Source organism: Protopterus annectens, chromosome 16.part0 (assembly GCF_019279795.1).
Source record: "Protopterus annectens isolate FY-2018-M chromosome 16.part0, PAN1.0, whole genome shotgun sequence".
NCBI lineage: Eukaryota > Metazoa > Chordata > Ceratodontiformes > Protopteridae > Protopterus > Protopterus annectens.
Window position 1 is genome coordinate 237598258 of NC_056750.1, and position 20235 is coordinate 237618492.

The following is a 20235-nucleotide window of genomic DNA, read 5'->3' on the forward strand; positions in this document are numbered from 1 at the left end:
AAATCAAAACTAGTGCCCTCTCAAGAGATAATATTCCTGGGTGCAAGCTTAAATACAGCTGCCCAGATGGCTTATCTCATGCCAGACAAACAAAGGCAACTGACTCATTACTTTCAAATGATGGCAACAAATTCTGCAGGCTTTGGGCTTCATGGCATCCTGTATCCTGCTAATTCCATATGCAAGACTGCATATGAGGAAGCTACAATGGTATCTAAAAAGTGTTTGGACTCAACATTGCCACAGCCTGGAAACAATAATTACTCTCATTCCCTGCCTGCAACAAGTTTCGATGGTGGGCACTGGCCTGTCACCACAACAAGGGACAACCTTTCACTTTACCCACAGCCAGGCAGACACTAACAACAGATGCATCGGATTATGCCTGGGGGGCACACGCGGCGGGAAAATGTATACAGGGCACGTGGCCCGCGGCCAAATGCATCTTCATATCGATCAAAAAGAGATGCTAGCTGTACAGAATGCCCTGACAGCCTTCAAGGACCTACTACATCCAGGACAACTATTACTAAAGACGGACAATACTACAGTCATGTGGTACATAAACAAACAAGGGGGAACACATTCCTACCCCCTTTGCAGGCAAGCCCTGACTTTGTGGAACACAGCACTGGCCTATCAAGTACATCTGCAGGCACAATTCCTGCCAGGAAAGAACAATACTCTGGCAGACGAACTAAGCAGAAACCTCATGGACCCTCACGAGTGGAAGAAACTAGATCCACAAGTCTTCAGCATGATAACAATGGGGATGCCCAGACATAGATCTATTTGCCTCCCCTCACAACTGCTAACTACAGAGATTCTGCACAAGGACTTATCACTCTCAAGCATGGAAGGTGGATGCTCTATCATTCAGCTGGAAAACCCTAACAGTTTATGCCTATCCACCACTGCCTCTACTCTCCAAGGTACTCCTAAAAGTGAGACAAGAGAAGCCAAAAATTATTCTGATTGCCCCAGACTGGCCACGCCAGCACTGGTACCCAATCCTAAAGAGCTTGTCTCAGGGGCCAGCCTGGACTTTACCTCAAATTCCTCATCTGCTGACCCAACAAAACAATCAGATCCTGCACAGCCAACTCAAAACCTTAAATCTGGCTGCATGGTGAATAATATAGCTACTCAGAACACACCTCTCTCTAAAGCTGTTATGGAAGTCATTTTGGAAGCCAGGAGGCCCAGCACCAGGAAATCTTATGCAGAAAATGGAAGATATTCTGTGCTTGGAACCAGGCACAAGGACTTAAACCGCTTGTTCCAAATATTCCTCAGATTTTACAATACCTAACTGAGATGCTGGACAAAGGCCTATCTTTCTCATCAATTAAGATCCATGCCTCTGCCATTTCAGCTCATTACAATACGGAACCTCCTATTTTCTCTCTTCCACTGCTAAGACAGTACCTCAGAGGGGCAAAAAACATAAGACCCCCAAGGAGAGCACCTTTACCAACATGGGACCTCAACTTTGTCTTGGAAAAGCTCACACTATCTCCTTTTGAGCCAGCCAATACAGCTGAGAGAAAATTCTTATGGAAAACTGCGCTGCTCCTAGCAATAACTTCACCAAGAAGAGTCTCAGAGTTACAGGCATTAATGGCAGTGGAACCTTTTATCACTTTTCATACGGACAGGGTTTTTCTAAGGACAAACCCAACATTTATGCCAAAGGTAGTATCCAGTGTGGCTCTTAACCAAACCATTCATTTACCAACCTTTTATCCAAATCCCCAGAATAAAGGGGAGAGACTTCTGCACTCTTTGGACAGACACAGGCAGCTACGCTTCTACTTGGACAAAACAAAAGCTTTCAGGAAAACTGAGCAACTTTTTGTGGCATACGCTGCAGGATCACAAGGAAAGGCCATTTCAAAGCAGACTATTTCCAAATGGATAGGACACTGCATTCGTTTCTGCTATGCACAGCATGGCAAATCAGTGCCTAAGAATATTAGGCCACATTCTACCAGGGCAGCAGTCACATCAGCAGCCTTTCTCAGAGGAGTACCAACCAGGGAAATTTTGGAGGCTGCAACTTGGAGTTCAGTGCACACCTTTACCAAGCACTATTACTTACCTCTTTACTCTAAATCCAGAGCAGGCTTTGCCACTGCAGTTCTGCAGGGCCTCATAGCCACTCCTAATTCTATTTAGACCCAGCCGCCCAACCTCAGCTTTGGGATTCAACCCAAGTGTAATGACTGCAACAGTGAAACACGATGAACATAGTACAGTTGTTTACCTGCCATAAATGTAGATGTTCGAGTGCATTCACTGTTGCAGTCCAGGTTACCCTCCCACCATCCCCCTTTCATTGCTGGGAATTATCTGTACTTCTCTATTCTATACCACCTATGTGGTGTATTTGCTTGTAGAGGAAGGTAATGTTTATGTTAGTGCATGCATTTTTATTTGCAAATCTTTAGCCTACCCTTTTGGGGGCACCTGACATCTGGGGCAAGAAAAACTGAAGAAAATGGCGTTGGCTGCATCTTTTATACCCCCTGGCGCACTGACATCAGGGAAGAGGCAACTGCAACCGACACCGGACCAGGACTTTGGAATTCAGGCCGATTGCGGGTAGCCTGCTAGCAGGATAACCCAAGTGTAATGACTGCAACAGTGAATACACTCGAACATCTACATTTATGGTAGGTACACAACTGTACTTTCTCTAACATCACTGATTCCTCTTTATTGTTGCAGTTACTCGAGCTAGATGCTTGCATGATTTCTGTCTCATTGCAGGATGGTTGTTGTCCCAAATAAGTAGTTTCTGTCTCTTTGCTGCTCCATGTATTAGATACCATGCCATTGCATCCGTTTCATTTCTCTGCATCTCCGAGAGCTGGAGGGGGGACATTGGTTAATTTAGCTCTTCTGGATTGGTTACCAAAGAAGGGTTGGTTTGAATGCGTTGTCACTATTGGTTCTCTTGTTCCCTTAGACTCTCGCAGCCAAGAGAATACATTGCCGACACTGAAATCCTTAAGATCACATTCAAGTTTCTTCTTGTCTAAAAGCAGTCTGCGCTCCAATATAGTTGTGTGCGATAATACATCTTCATAAAACGCAATAAGATCCCTTTGAGTCATTAGCGATGTCATTTCAGTCTGTAGGATCGTTATTTCATGATTAATGTCATTCTCAATTTTTATATACGGTTCGATGAGTAGTTTCATATATGAGAAGCTGGTGTCAATGTTAAGTTGTTTCCATTTGGTTAAAAGTTCTGGATATAAATTGCCATAAGTAGGCATCTTTAAAATTCTAAGTCAAGCAACTCTTTCTTTCCCCTGAAGCACTTGATGGCAGTTTCTCCAGTCTCCACCACTGAAATCACACCACCTTGTGTGCCCCCAACCGAATGTACACTACTCTTACTCTCCTTCCCCCGGGAGGTGAGCTCACCACCCTTCTTGGTAGTATGAGATTATCTATCCAGATTTGTTTTAAATTTTTACTTAAGGGCTTTGAATCTGATTATACATTTATAGAAATTGCATGAGTGCTGCCTCCTGTCAGTGATGTTCATCGTGCATACAGCTGCAGTCATCACACTTGGGTTATCCTGCCGTCAGGTGGGTCCTCGGTCGGCCGAATTCCAAAGTCTTGGTCCGGCGTCGGTTGTTGTTGCTTCTTCCCTGACGTCAGTGCGACAGGGGTATATAAGAGGCAGCCGACGCCATTTTCTTCAGTCTTTCTTACCGCGCGGTGCCCGAAGCAGAAGCAGTTCGCAAGTGCTGGTCGGCCAGCTCCTGAGATTTACGAAAGTATTTCAGCCGAAGTCTTCTTTAAAGCTAAGTACCCTGTTGGGGAAACTTTTCTTGCCTCAGACCGATGTCAGACAAAGTTAATAATTGCATTTCTTGTGGGAAGCAAATACCGCATAAGGATTTCCACTCTTACTGTATACCTTGCTTAGGGCCAGACCACGACGTCTCGGCCTGCCGTTTCTGTGCTAGGTTTAACCAGCGCACTATTAAGCGCCGGGCGGAGTTCGCCCTTCATTATTTTGGCAAAAAATTTAATTATATCATGTCGTCGGATATACCGACGCCAGTTTTAGGCAAATAACGCAAGGATAAGGACAGACATCCGAAGCCTGCACCGAGTACTGAGACCACGCTAAAGCCGACTATCGGTTCTCAGCGAGGCGCCTACGCAGCCCCTGACTACCGATGAAGCTATTTTTCCAGCGACTTAAGTACCCGAGGTCGCAGGTGCCTCGGCCTCCATTCCCACTACAGATACAGACGCCACTCTAGGTGAAGAAACGGAAAGTTTAGCGAGGCCTGCCTTTTCTGAAGGCGTTTTCAGGCCTGCCTCCCTCTCTATTAAATTGTTCACTAAATCTAAAGCTCCAATGAAAATTAAAAAACAGGGTCCTCAGACCCCCTCTCAAGGCCCCATGCCTAAAAAACAGATGCATAAAATGGCTGAGGATCTGATTACTCTCATCAGGAGTTCTCAACCCCCCCCCCCCCGACAAAAGACCCAGGTTGGAGGAAAACTACCCTTCCTCAGACCAGGCTTCTATTACCTCAGACCTTTCTGAGGAACAGGATTATGCCTATTCCCCATTTGAAGACTCGGATGCTGAGGAGTCTATTCCCTCGGTCTCCCCCCCTGAGGACTACTCTTTTGGGGAAACCCTACATACATTGAGAGAACACTTCCACTGGGAAGGCCAAGATTACTCAGATTCCAAGAAAAGGCTCAGGGAATTTCTGCTGCTTCCCCAGCATAGGCCCCTGGCTATTCTGCCTGTCTTAGATATTTTGGATGATGTGTACGCAGAAGCCAGTCTTAATCCAGACTCTTTACCTCCTGTCCCTGTTAAACCTGACAGATATTACCGAGTTCCTGATTCACACCAGTTCCTTTATAAAAGCCCTACTGCTGACCCAGAAACTATTTCCCAGGGTCCCAAGGGGATTAAGGCCTCTACTGCTAAAAACCCTTTACCTTCAGAGAGAGATTCCAGAGCATTAGAAAGGTGGGGGAAAAAGGTGTATACATCTGCCACTTTAACCATGAGGGCATTAAACTGTCAATTTCATATGTTAAAGTACCAGCAGTTTTTGCTATCTCAGCTGAAAAGCAAAATGACACAAACAGAACAACCAGATTTGAAGGAGTTGCAGGATTTGTTGCATGGAGCAGAACAAGTGGGGAAACATACCTTACAGTGTGGTTTTGATGCTATAGAGGCCTCTTGTAGAGCTGCTGTGACGGGGTCTGTCATGCATAGACACGCTTGGCTCAAGGAGCAAACCTTACCAGATCATGTCAAAGCTAAATTATTAGATGCCCCACTACAAAAATATGTATTGTTCGGTGTAAAAGCTGAGGAGGTACTAAAGAAAATGGAGGAAAAAGCGAAATCTATGCAAACAGTTAAAGATTTCTTGCAGGTACAGCCTCCACGCTTCAGCAGAAACTGGCCTTCAAAAAATTGGTCCTTTCCTGCCACGGACAGACCCCAAAGGGGTAGATACAGATGCCCAAGGGGTAGAGGACAACCTCAAGGATCTTACAGAGCTAGACAATGGCAATCACCAGTCCCAAGAAGTGCAGAAGATAGACCATAGTCATTTAGAAAACAGACGCAATGACTTTGCCCTATGCCTGCCAAACAAAGTTTTAATGGCAGCACCTTTGGGCGGAAAACTGGCCTTATTTTCAAAAAACTGGCACATTGTTACAAAGGACAAATGGATGCTGGATATTACAGACAGAGGCTACAGATTCCACTTTCACACCCTTCCAAAATTGAGAGGCATGCCAAACCTGCCACAAAATCAATGGGCAGAGGCTCAAAAACAAATTTTCGCTCTCATGGATATGAAAGCAATTCAAAAGGTACCTGCAAAAGAACAAGGCCAAGGTTTTTATTCAAGACTATTTCTGGTACCAAGGAAGGACAAAGACTGGAGACCCATCTTAGACCTATCCATTCTAAACACATATCTAGAGGTACCAAAATTCAAGATGCTCACATTACAGCAGCTTCTTCCCATGCTGGGCAAGGAGTCTTGGCTGGGTAACGTTGGACCTCAAGGAGGCATACCTGCATGTCCCTGTCAGACAAGATTGCAGAAGATACCTCAGATTTCTTGCAGGTTTAACCCATTATCAATTCTCTGCATTGCCCTTTGGCTTATCTACTGCGCCTAGAGTGTTTACGAAATGCCTGGCATCAGTAATTGCTTTCTGCAGACAACGAGGAATACAAATCTATCCATATCTGGACGACTGCCTGATCCAAGCGGACAGAAAGGACATTCTATTGCAGCATCTGGCGTTTGTAATAAAACTATTAAATTGCCTGGGGTACACAGTAAACAAAAAGAAATCCAAACTAATACCATCTCAACAGATAATCTTCCTGGGTGCCAGCTTAAATACAACGGCCCAGATGGCTTACCTCACGCCAGACAAACAAGGGCAACTGTCTCAATACTTCAACAAAATGGCAACTCTAACCAGGCTAACTGCAAGGAAATTCCTGCAGGCTCTGGGGTTCATGGCATCTTGCATCCTACTAATACGATTTACAAAGCTGCATATGAGGAAACTACAATGGTACCTAAAAAACTTATGGTCTCAACACAGACACAGTTTGGAAGCAATTTTACTACTCATTCCATGCCTTCAAAAGGAATTTTTGTGGTGGACTCAAGCATGTCAAAGAAACACGGGTCTCCCTTTCTGTATACCACAAGCAAGGCAAATCATCACAACAGATGCCTCAGACTACGCCTGGGGAGCACACATGGCAGATCAGTGCATCCAGGGAAAATGGTCCAAAAAACAAATGCATCTACACATCAACCAAAAGGAGATGCTAGCTGTGCAAAATGCTCTTATAACCTTCAAGGACCTACTGCATCCGGGCCAGCTATTAATAAGGACAGACAACACCACCGTCATATGGTACATAAACAGGGAGGGACGCATTCATACCCCCTGTGCAGGCAAGCTGTGACCCTGTGGAACACAGCATTGGAATTACAAGTTCAACTACAGGCACAATTCCTGCCAGGGAAGGAAAACACACTGGCAGACAATTTAAGCAGAAGTATGACAGACCCCCACGAATGGAAGTTACATCCTCAAGTCTTCTCACAGATAACTCAGGCATGGGGGCAGCCAGACGTAGATCTATTTGCCTCTCACAACAATTCCCAGTTGGAAAAATTCTGCTCAAGGACCTATCATCCACAGGCCTGGAAAGTGGACGCACTATCTTTCAGTTGGACAGCATTGACAGTCTATGCCTTCCTGCCTCTACTTCTACTGACCAAAGTCCTATTAAAAACCAAAGCAAAGAGGCCACACATGATTCTCATTGCTCCAGACTGGCCACGACAGCACTGGTATCCTCTCCTAAAGAACCTGTCACACTCACCACCATGGATCCTACCTCAAGTACCTCTTCTGTTATCCCAGCACAACTACAAGATCTTTCGCAGTCAGCTCAGAACTCTAAATCTAGCTGCATGGAAAATACCTTAATTTACCAACAGACTCCCCTCTCCAAGGAGGTACAGGACATCATCTTGGAGGCCAGGAGACCCTCTGCTAGAAAAACCTACTCTGCCAAATGGAAACGATTTTGTTCCTGGAATCAAGCAAAGGGCCAGAACCCTTGGGTAATAAATATACCCCAGATTCTACAGTACCTAGCCGAGATGTTAAAAAGTGGCCTTTCCTTCTCTTCCATCAAGATCCACGCTTCAGCCATTTCAGCACAACACAACACAGATCCTCCTTTATTCTCACATCCTCTATTAAGGCAGTTCCTCAGAGGGGCAAAAAATATAAACCCCCCACGGAAACCACCAGCTCCAGCTTGGGACCTCAACTTCATATTGGAGAAGCTGACACTGCCTCCTTTTGAGCCGGCCTCTTCAGCAGAGCAACAATACTTGTCGTGGAAAACAGCTTTGCTTCTGGCTATTACCTCAGCACGCAGGGTTTCGGAGCTACAGGCCCTCATGGCTGTGCAACCATTCATCATTTTCCATCAGGACAGGGTTTCCTTACGAACCAACCCTACCTTCATGCCAAAGGTAGTATCCAGTGTGGCTTTGAATCAGACTATTCATTTACCTACCTTTTATCCAAATCCCCCGAACAAAGGGGAGAGGCTACTCCACTCCTTGGACATTCACAGGCAACTTCGTTATTACTTGGACAGAACAAAGTCATTCAGGAAATCTGAGCAGCTCTTTGTGTCCTATGCTACAGGTGCTCAAGGAAAGGCTATTTCCAAACAGACTATTTCAAAATGCATAGCCCACTGCATACGCTTTTGTTATTCATTTCATGGAAAATCAGTGCTGGTATACATCAGATCCCACTCCACCAGGGCTACAGCTACCTCAGCAGCTTTCCTCAGGGGGGTCCCTACCAAGGACATTTTGGAAGCAGCTACTTGGAGTTCAGTGCACACTTTCACTAAGCACTACCACCTTCCACTATACTCAAAATCTAGAGCGGGCTTTGCCACAGCAGTCCTGCAGGGCATTCTAGCTCCTCCTAATTCCACTTAGTACCAGCCACCCTTACTTAGCTTTGGGATTCTACCCAAGTGTGATGACTGCAGCTGTATGCACGATGAACATAGTACAGTTTTGTACCTACCATAAATGTAGATGTTCGAGTGCGCATACAGCTGCAGTCCAGGTTACCCTCCCTCCATCCCCTCTTAGGACAGGACTTAGGACAAACACCTTTAACATACAACCTTTTTGGGGTATTCCTATATGGTGTATTTGCTTGCAACTACTGTTTTTAGTTACCTACTTAGGTATGTTCTCATAACATCATGTATTGCCTTCCTTTTTGGGGGCACCTGACATCTGGGGCAAGAAAAACTGAAGAAAATGGCGTCGGCTGCCTCTTGTATACCCCTGTCACACTGACGTCAGGGAAGAAGCGACGACAACCGACGCCGGACCAAGACTTTGGAATTCGGCCGACCGAGGACCCGCCTGACGGCAGGATAACCCAAGTGTGATGACTGCAGCTGTATGTGCACTCGAACATCTACATTTATGGTAGGTACAAAACTGTACTTTTCTTTGCTTCCCGTCTCATATGGCTTATCTTGAGCCTTTCCACAGTTTTATTTCTTACCTTGTTTACTTGAAATGTTGTTTTTAACCAAACTGCAACAGCAGAGAAGTACTTTATTTAGGTAAACTAAGTGGGTTGTAGTAGCTGTGTATCCCACACTATTTGACTGCATAAAACAGTAGCCAGGATGTATATACTGTGTGTATGTGCACAAACATGTGCACAGGAGAAAGTGAGAGATGGTATATCTATCTGGCACATTTCCTTGATTTTTTTTTTAATCCCTTTTCTTAAGCACCAAATTTAGTTTGTGCTGATTGCTACTTCACTGACATGGTCACAGTAGTCAACATTGTTCTTTGTCCTCATCATCTGAGTATTCATGCTCAACTGTGAGCAACTTTTTTTTTTAAGCTGGTAAAAGAGCTAGTTCTTTTTTCCAGATTCTCAAAACCTCTGTCTGTTATGAGGGCAAGGTATTTTTAGAGTAGCCAATTAGTCTGCATTTTTGGGGAGGATAGAGCAAACCATAGCTCCAGATAGACATGATGAGAACATTCACATTTCGGACATACTGTGAAAGATGAACTTTGAACCCTCGGACCCTGAAGTGGTCCATCAGGAGCTTTAACCAGTCAGCCACTCTGGTTCCAAGATGAAATGCTAATGATTCAGTACGGATCCCTTTGAGGGCTTTTGTTATGAACAGGCAGGGCTGGCTCCTTTATGTGATAGTAGTACTAACATTTATAACACAAAGCAAACTGTGCTGAAAAAGAGCCCATGCTGTGCTTTTTGAGGAAATGACATTTGAGCGTCTTCCAAGAAGAAGTTTCTGAAGGTAACCACACAATTCATCTGTGGTTGTATTGCAGCCCTGTTAGCTACATCTGGCACTCGCACTGAATTGACAAATGAGCCTGAAGATGCAAATCATGCATTTATAGATCATCATAGTTTTCTCTATGCTCTATTTATTATCTGCATAATGTGACAGCCTCGCTTACAAGCAGGTTTGCACCACTGATGTTGACTCTCAAAGTGACCTAGCTGGGTGGTTAGAGTTTGAGGGGTAAACCTACCCAAATAGTGTGGAGACACAGGCAGGCTTTTGGTAATGAAATGGTTGGAACTGGGAAGTATTAGGGAGCTAAGGAATGATTGAAGGGATGAGGAAAACTGCAAGTGGAAGTATTAAGTAAAGAAAAGGTTCACCCTCCTCTGTTGATGCAGCTGTTGAGGAAGCCGAAGAAACTCCAAAGCCTGTTCCCAGCTCTAGTAACTCCATCAAGCAACCTGCAAAGAGAAATCGTGGGACCAGCAAGCAGAGTGCGAATAGCAGTCAAACGGAGACAAATGGCCCGGATCAAAAAGGTAAGGCAGCTTGTAACAGCCCTCTGTTCTTTTTGATATTCACTACAGTTCTGGTTCAAGTATGTTTTGCTTGTTTTTGAGACATGTTTATTATTTTCTTTCTGATGTGATTATAGAGTCATGATTTGTAAGTTATTTGGGGGGGGACTTTTTATTTTAACATCCAGTACCTAGTATAAGCAGCATTACTGATTTTCTTAAATAAAATTTACTGTATACACTCAGTTTAGGAAGAAGAGCTTAAATTTGATCAAAATACTTTCATTTTGAAAGTGTACCAAGGGAAAAAAATGTGCAGCATGTCTAGTTCAATAGTTTAAAGCCGATGTCTTTAACTTTTGCTCATGTTCTGGCACAGAAACCGTTAAAACTCTTGTTGTGAAGGGAAAAGCACCTGTCGATGCAGAATGTAAGGCTAAAGTTGGAAAGGTAAGCATTTTTTTTTTTTAGAGGGCCGTGCAATGCTTTAAACAATGTATACAATTGCTGAAGCTTTTTTTAATACATAGGTGTGCAATTTATCTCTGTTATTTGTTTTGGTTAATCTTTTGTTTGTTTTAGTATATCATATATTGGTCAGCTGTTATTCATACTGGATAGTAAAATTCCTTTTGAAAGACCAATAAATAATTTTGTATGCATTACTAGAACAAAGCTGCCGAACCTTGAAGTCCGTAATTCTACTGTCAATTAACTCTGTCAAGCAATCATTTTATATACTGTACTAATGGAATTTGTTGTCCCCAATTTCCGTTCACAATATACAGATTTCCGTCATTGTCATCACTTCCTGAATCTGCGTTGTGTAGTTTGCTTCTCATATGTTTAAATGAGAGTTTCACCTACCTTATTTCAAGAGTTATTTTCCCTATGATGCCACCCCCCTCCCCCAGGTTTAGTGCTCAGAAATCCTTCAGCACCTATAAGTTCATCTCTACTTATTTCCTTTCTGTCATCCGTGAAGGTCACAGATGTTGGCATAATTCAGAAAAGAATCCCTAGCCTCTGTCTAATGCTTCTAATTCCTCTATACCATGCTACCTCTTATTCATCTTTCAGAATACCACTCTCAATTCTATCCCCCCCCCATCCTACCATCACCCTTACCAACACTCATTCTTTTACCTCATCTCACTTCCACACAATATCTCCCAACCTAATACAACTACACCCACTTCTCTGCTTCAAACTAAAACATCCTACCTCCATGAAACATCAAACTTCTAAATCATTACTATTCCTCTCAATATGCTCCAAAAGTAAACACAAATCCCTTATCACATTCCCCTTCAACCTCCTATGCCTAGCAGGTGACATACACCCCAACCCAGGACCTACTGTAAACAACACCCCAACTACCCCTACTACCACCCATATTTCCAACCCTAAATATCTCAAACTCCTAACTATCAATGTCCAGAGTCTAAACAACCAAATAGGCCTCTTTCATGCATGGCTATACCATACCCAACCTGACATAGTAGCCATATCAGAGACATGGTTAAAACCCAATATAGATGACTCAGAATTCCTACCTCCAGGTTTTCAAACTCTCAGACATGATCCCCCCCCCCAAAAAAAGGGAGGAGGAGTAGCCCTCATTTACTCCAACCTACTCTCCATCACCCCCTACCAAAATCCAATTCAGCAATTCAACAATGCTGAACTAGTCATAGGCACCCTTAAACTAAATAATCATAACATTTGTGTCATAGCCCTCTGTATTCCCCCAGGAAATATCAATACTCTTGAGGAAATTCTTCAATGGGTCTCAACCAATATCAAGTATGAGACATATATTCTAGGAGATGTTAACATTGATTGGAATAGAATTACTGCCAAAACCCCCGCCATATCCATCAATCTATATAACTTCTCTCAACTTACTAATGCTGTAACTAGACCCAATAAAAATAACTCCCCAGGCTCCATACTGGACTAGATCCTTGTCTCACACCCAAACATCTCCCTCATAGGCACATTACCAGACTCCGTTACTGATCACTTACCAGCCTTCATCCATAGATCAACTCCATCCTCTCCTCACCTACACCAATATATACAGACCCGGAATCTCACTAACTTCATTGCCACAACTTTTTCCAATTCTCTAAAACTTATAAACTGAGACAATCTAAAACCCCTACCTCTAGATAACGCTGTAGAATTCTTCAACTCAACCTTCATAGATACCCTAAACTCCCAGGCCTCTCCAAGAACAAAACGGATAAAGACCAATTCCACCCCCTGGCTTACTAAGGATACCAAAACTCTCATGCTACAAAGGGACAAGACCTGGAAACTCTGTCACCGCAATAAACACCTGAACACCCTTCTTAAATACAAACAACTCCGCAACCTAGCCAAAAAACATATTACACAGGATAAAAAATTATACTATATTAAACTCCAGAACAATCATTCCACAAATCCCAAACAATTCTGGAAATCCATCAACTCCCTTCTTAATCCAGGTACCAAAAACAGTCCTTGCCCTGACACCAGCAAGCCTGACACAGAAATAGCCACACAGTTCAACTCTTTCTTTACTAACTCTGTAGCAAAACTTACCAAAACCTTCCCTAACAACAACTCCTCCCCCCATCTCAAATCCTCTCCCCAATCTCCCATCCTAAACTCTCCTACATTTCATCTCAAACCCATCTCCACTTCATACATAAAGAAACTTCTTTCTAAACGTAAGCCTTGCTCCAATGCCCCTGACAATATCCCCTCTAGCTTTCTAAAACTAGCAGCAGACAGCATTGACATTCCCATTAGTATACTTATCAACATATCCATACAGGAATCTTATGTCCCTAAACTATGGCGTTCCGCCTTCATCCTACCCCTCCACAAAGGATGCAAAAATAACTTCTCCAACTTCTGACCCATAGCAATACTATCTACTATTTCAAAACTTCTTGAGAAATGTATCCACCTCCAGCTAATGCCATTCCACACAAATAACCAACTCCTCACCCCAACCCAACATGGGTTTGGCCATAGTACAATGACAGCTCTTCTTTCATTCCTAGGCATAGTAAGACATACCTGTGACTCCGGAAATCTAGTATCCACAGTCCTCCTCGACCTCTCCAAAGCCTTTGATACGGTCTCCCATACCCACCTCCTTACCCACCTCTCAAAACTTAACCTCTCACAAAACACCATCTGCTGGTTTAGCAGCTACCTCTCTGTTAGATCCCAGGCTGTGAAATGGAAAACTGGTACCTCTGCCTTCCTTCAAACCCCAACTGGGGTACCCCAGGGATCCATACTTGGCCCTATGCTCTTTAATATTTTCATTAATGATTTCTACACATCAATTCCCAACACCAGAATAGTACAATACACAGACGACTCCACACTAGTCTGCTCTGCCTCCAACCTCCTTGAGCTCAAAACTACAACTCAAACTGCTTTCTCAACTACTGAGAACTGGATGCTTCAAAACTACCTCTCTTTAAATGCCAGCAAATCTAAAATCCTACTGTTCACCCCTTCAGAATCTATCCATGTGAAATTGTTCAATTTCGCAGTTTGTTCTTACACATGGGCTCGGAGCAGATCCTCGGCTCCGAGTCGGATGCTTCTCAAGCTCTGCATCTAAGAGAAAGCTCGAGACACAGTCTATATTCCATGATCCTCCTCTACCATCCCTCAGATCTAGTTTGCCGCTGTAATATATATATATATATATATATATATATACCTGGGAGTTTTTGCCTAGCGATATATTAGTAAATATAATCTTAGGGCTTAGGCCTATTTAATTCTGTCAGGGCTCGTAGGAGCTTAGTTAGAGATTTTTTTCTAGTATTTAGCTATTTAGTATTTGTGTGCAGTGTTTTGTGATATATACTCCCTTGTTATACATACATATATATATATATATATATATATATATATATATATATATATATTTATTCTTTAGCTAAATTAGAGCTGTTGCTATTTTCTTAGCTGTTCATATTTAGTGTGATATTGTTCTTAGACTAGCTATTTTGCTTGGTAAAGTTTGTTCCCTGTCAGTTATGGCTGAAAAAGCTAAATCAGGGTTCAAAAGGTGTCAGTGTGGACAGAAGATGTCCATTACTGACTATCATGCTTCCTGTGTCTACTGTCTTGGCCCTCTCCACCTGCAGGAGGACTGCTCTATTTGTCACTCTTTCAGTGGAAGGGTCATGATGGAAAGGCGCAGGAAGCTGATAGAAAGGGGCTTACTAAAGCCTGACTTCTAAGGAGCCTTGGAGAAGGCTGATCAGGCGTCCAAGTCTACGAAGGGGTCGAAGACTTCGAAGGTATCGGAGCCCAGGTCATCGGCTCCGAGCACCTCGTCTAAGGTTTGGTCGCCGCCTCCACCCTCGATCCTTCGGTCGGTGACATCTTCGGCCCCTTCGCCCCATTCTTCCAGGCCGTTATCTGATACTGACATGGATCGTGTGGTACAGAAGCTCATGGAGAATACGGCCCTGTCCAAACTAATTGCGGTTTCGTCCCAGTTGGTTTTGAAACTGGAAGCCCTTCCTGTATCTCCAGCAGATCCTCCTCCGAGACCCTTCGAGTCTTCGGAGCCGGGAGAAGAGGAACAGATGATTGTTGAACCCTCTGCGCCGAAGCCTACCTTTGTGCGATCGGCGCCACTGACCTCGACTCCCTCAGAGCCCATCGAGGAGTCACGGAGCCGACGGTCTCTCCTTGGTTCCGGGGCCGAGAGTCGAACCGAGCTTTCGGTTCCGACTCTTCCCCTCGGAGCCTTGGCACAGATTAGTTCGGCTCCGTCCTCTGGGTCGGAGCCCGTGGTCCCAGTCTCGGGGAAACTACCGTGCTCTTCGGACCCGGTGGAGTCCTCGGCCCGGGGCTCCGGTGCCTTCGACGTAATGAGGAAGTTCTTGTCTGAACAGACATTCACTTCATTGGAGTCATCCTCTCCTTCCCCCAAAGGGCCGCGTTCTGTTTCTGTACCAGTGATCCCCCCCAAGCGTAGAGACCCAATGCCTCAGCCCAACCCCAGAGGGTGTCCCCTGCTCCTTGGAAGCTTCACCAGATGCCCTCTGTGATGAAGTCCCGAGGAAGAGATTGTGCAAGAGGAGGCACATTGATTCTCCGCAAGAATCACTCACATCGGACACCGATTTGGATGAGTCAGAGGGGTCCCCACGGTCCCCCTCGGAGGATGTCTCGTTTGCTGACATTCTGGAGATCTTGAAACAGAATGGTGATTGGCAGACCCTTGCCCCCACTGAGGACAAATCGATGTTGCTGAAGGCATTTGGGGCTCAACCTTCTATGTCCTGGGTGACCCCGCCCTTCGATGAACTAATGGATCTGATAGCTCAAAGGGCATGGGAAACTCCAGATACAGTGGAACCAGTCCCTAGGAAGCCGAACAAGTATATTACTGCCCCCCGAGGCAAGGCTTATCTTACAAAAGGAGTTCCAGTGGATGCTATGGTGGTAGCGGCAGCCACGAAGAAGGAAATGTCTTGAGTCATCTTCCTCTGTTCATCCTCCTAATAAGGATTCCAGGACTATGGACAGGTACGGGAAGCGCGTTTTCAGTTCAGCAACTTTTTCCATGCGTTCGCTGAACTATCTCACACATTTTACGCGACTTCAGAGAGATCTCATTAAAGAGTTGGGAGATACTCTCCAAGGTAACACAGATGCTGCTGTCTCCGAAAAGGTAACAGCACAACTTAACACCCTCACTTCGATAATAAACTCGTCCATGAGGCTCATCTCGTATGCGGCCGAAGGTTCGAGTAGGGCTGCAGCTTCAGCGATCTGTCTACGGAGGCAATCCTGGATGCGCCTTTGCTCCTTTGCGGAAGCCTTCAAGTCTTCCTTTACCAATGCCCCCTTTGATGGTGCCACCCTGTTCGGACCCAATGTGAAGGAGACTCTCACTCGGTGTGAGCAAGAAGGTAAGACCTTGTCTGCCGTAGGGGTCCGTTTTTCTGCCCCGACCAGACCGTACCCCAAAGGGCAAAGAGGCAGAAAAATGTGGTTCCGAAAGACTCTGGGATCTTTCCAGCCCACACAGAGCGACGCCCCCTCCAGAGGCAGAGGAGGAGGCAGGAATGGAAGACGCCACCCAGGCGGCAGAGGGGGTCCGCAGAACCAGGGCGACAGGGATAAGCGTCCCTGGGAAGCCCTTCCAGCACTCCTGAAGGGAGGCCCGACTGTCATACTCTGGAGGCAGTCGGGGGTCGCTTAGCTTTATACCCAGAGGCCTGGCTAAGTCTTACTACAGATTCTTGGGTAAAAAGCGTAGTAACCATAGGATACAACATCCCATTTATCACCTTGCCCCCCCCAGCAAAAGAGAGTTCCAGATGTTCCACCCAGTCTGCGAGATCGAGCAGCCGTAGAAATAAAAAAGCTGCTAGAAAAAAGAGTCATCCAACCCGTCCCGGCTGACCAGATAGGATCCCGGAACTTACTCAAGGTTCTTTTTAGTTCCAAAGAAAACAGGGGACTGGAGGCCTATTTTGGACCTCAGCAAACTCAACACCTTCGTAAGGAAGGAAAAATTCCAGATGGTCACGCTACAGTCGATCCTTCCTTTCCTACAGAAGGACGATTGGATGTGCTCTATAGATCTTGGGGATGCTTACTACCACATCAAAATGGCCAAAGCGTCCCGGGATCATCTGCACTTCCGGCTGGGAGCCAGTCATTTCCAATTTCGAGCGCTGCCCTTTGGTCTCACCTCAGCCCCCAGGGTGTTCACCAAATGCATGGCAGTAGTGGCGTCTCACCTGAGGCGGATAGGATTCCAGGTGTTTCCGTATCTGGACGACTGGCTCCTCACCGCCACCACCAAGCATCGCCTTTTACAATCCAGGGAGTACACGATCAACCTTTGTTCCCATTTAGGGATCTCAGTCAATTTCGAAAAATCTGCCTTATCGCCCTCACAGCATATCTCATTCATAGGGGTGGAGCTAGATACTACTACAATGCTGATCAAGCTCCCACAAACAAGAGTATCAGCCCTCAGAGACCAGGTCGCTATTCTCATTCAGAACAGAAATGTTTCTACGGCACAAGCGCTGAAAGTGCTAGGCATGATGTCAGCCACGCTGATTGCAGTTCCTCTGGGCAGGATGCACATGAGGATCCGCCAGTGGCTGCTCTTCGCGCAGTGGTTGTTCCAACGACTTCCTCTGTCACACCACATCTCGATCACGGAATCTTGCAAGCGGGATCTTCAATGGTGGCTAAACAGCCAGGATCTGACGATGGGTCGTCCATTTGTATTACCCAGTCCTACAGCCAAAGTAACCGCGGACGCTTCCCTGATGGGGTGGGGGGCTTTTTCAGGGGAGAACAGTCCAAGGAGCGTGGTCCAAGATAGAGTACAATCTGCATATCAATGTTCTGGAGCTGAGAGCGGTGTTCCTAGTGTTGCAACACTTCCACGAATCTCTACCTGTAGGAACAGTGGCAGTTCAGACGGACAAATATGTCTGTGGTCTGGTACATAAACAAGCAGGGTGGAACCAGATCTTATCCATTATGCAGAGAGGCCCTGAGAATTCGGCAGTGGGCGGCATCCACAGGTCGTTTTCTGATAGCAACGCACATCCCGGGGTCATCCAACATCATTGCGGACAGGTTGAGCAGAGCCATCCTGTTGCCACACGAGTGGTCCCTGAACAGCCAAGTGGCGGAAAGGATTTTCCGCAGATGGGGCCAGCCTTGCTGCGATCTTTTTGCATCCCCCTTGAATGCCAAATGCAGAAGCTACTTTGCCCTTCTTCCCCCTCTGGGGGGTGCCCCCAGGGAAGCACTGGTACACGATTGGCCCCCGGGTCTCCTTTATGCTTTTCCTCCTCTCCCCTTGATTCCCAAATTTCTACAGAAAGCCAGGAACCTGGAAAGGACTATCATACTCATCGCGCCATTCTGGCCTCGACAGATCTGGTTTCCCTTCCTTCATGCCCACCTGATGGAGGAACCATGGATTCTGGACCCGGAGCCAGACCTTTTGACTCACTCGTCGGGAGTTCCTCATTCGTCTCTACGGTCCCTCAAACTGACAGCTTGGCTGCGCCACTTCCCAATTTAGCCAGGTCTAAGTTTAGTAGTTTCTTCCCACAAACCTTCTACCAGAAAATTATACAAAAGCAAATGGAAACGTTTTGTTTGCTGGGCGTCAGCACAAAGATTAGATCCCTTGGTGGCCCCGATACACAAAATTCTATAATTTTTATCCACACTGTTTCACAAAGGGGCCTCTACTTCTACGATAAGGGTGCAATTAGTGGCCATATCGAACTTCCATGTAGGTGAAGGGGATTCTTCTATTGTGTCTCACAGGCTTTGTAGGGCCTTCATGAAGGGTACCTTTCACCTTCGACCACCCATCCGCGAGCTGGTTTCCCAATGGAATTTGAATTTGATGTCTCAGCTTATGCGATCACCATTTGAACCAGCGTCAACCTGCTCAATTAAGTATGTGTCATGGAAGACCCTCTTTCTCATTGCTGTTAACTTCGGCTCGTAGAATTTCAGAGCTACAGGCATTGTCAGTCGGACTGCCATACATGATTTTTCACCCAGACAGTTTCCTTGCGTACAAATCCGTCCTTTCTCCCGAAGGTATGCTCTGTACTTAACATTAACCAATCTATTGAACTCCCCACATTTTTCAAAAACCATTCAAACAAAATGGAATACATGCTACACAAGTTGGATGTACATAGACAACTGAGGTTTTATCTGGACAGAACAAAAGATTACAGAAAATCAGATCAGCTGTTCGTGTCGTTCGCAGATAATAAGAAGGGCATGGCAGTAACCAAGCGGACATTATCCAAATGGCTTTCGGACTGCATAAATTTTGTTTATTCTGCTTCAAAGCAACCACTTCCATTTAAGCCTAAGGCTCATTCTACCAGGGCCGTTTCTACTTCTGCCCATGCTGCTCTTCTTCCGTTGGATACTATTTGTGCGGCGGCTACGTGGGCAACACCTCATACATTTGTCACTCACTACAAAGTAGACAGGTCCTCCAAGGACAGAGCGTCCTTTGGTTCCATTGTACTCGGGAACGTTCTTCCATGAGTCACCCAGGGTAACAGAGCTAGGGACGCTACCCGTGTTTAAGAACAAACTGCGAGATCGAAAAATTTCACATAAAGAAGTTATGTTCTTACCATAACGTTCCATGTGAATTGTTCATCTCGCCTTTGTTCTTACATCCCCTCCCTCCATCCCCCACCACGTTCTGGAAGAACGGGTATGACTAGTGTCTGGTTGGGTTTTCAAGGTTGCCTTCTCTACCTAGCCTTCAGTAAGTTGCCTATTGGCTTTTTGCCTATCTGTGGTTGGTTCTAGTAGTATTCAGCCTCAAGTGTGTGTGATTGCGTGACAGTTAGACGCAGTGATTAGTACTGCTTTCTGGTTTTTGCAAACTAGATCTGAGGGATGGTAGAGGAAGATCATGGGATATAGACTGTGTCTCGAGCTTTCTCTTAGATGCAGAGCTTGTGAAGTGGCCGACTTGGAGCCGAGGATCAGCTCCGAACCCATGTGTAAGAACAAAGGCGAGAAGAACAATTCACATGGAACGTTATGGTAAGAACATAACTTCTTTTTCTTGACAAAATCTCCTTCAAAATTATCAGCCATGCTAAATCCACTATAGAAACTGTCCGTTTTGCCAAACCTCTTGGGGTTACTATTGATGAGAATCTAAAATTTGATACCCACATTCAACTAAATATTAAATAAAAA

General features: G+C 45.2%; 1 protein-coding gene across 3 annotated transcripts in view; it reads left to right on the forward strand.

The window, feature by feature from the left end:
• The window catches only part of PARP2 (poly(ADP-ribose) polymerase 2), a 1124938-nt gene that overhangs the window by 501018 nt on the left and 603685 nt on the right, over positions 1-20235 (forward strand). For 2 of the 3 annotated variants that reach the window (XM_044058251.1, XM_044058253.1), the window contains 2 exons: positions 10345-10485; positions 10844-10914. In XM_044058251.1, coding sequence (XP_043914186.1) covers positions 10345-10485; positions 10844-10914 — 212 coding nt within the window. The remainder of the gene's footprint in view (positions 1-10344; positions 10486-10843; positions 10915-20235) is intronic. The other variant, XM_044058252.1, reaches the window with a different exon arrangement.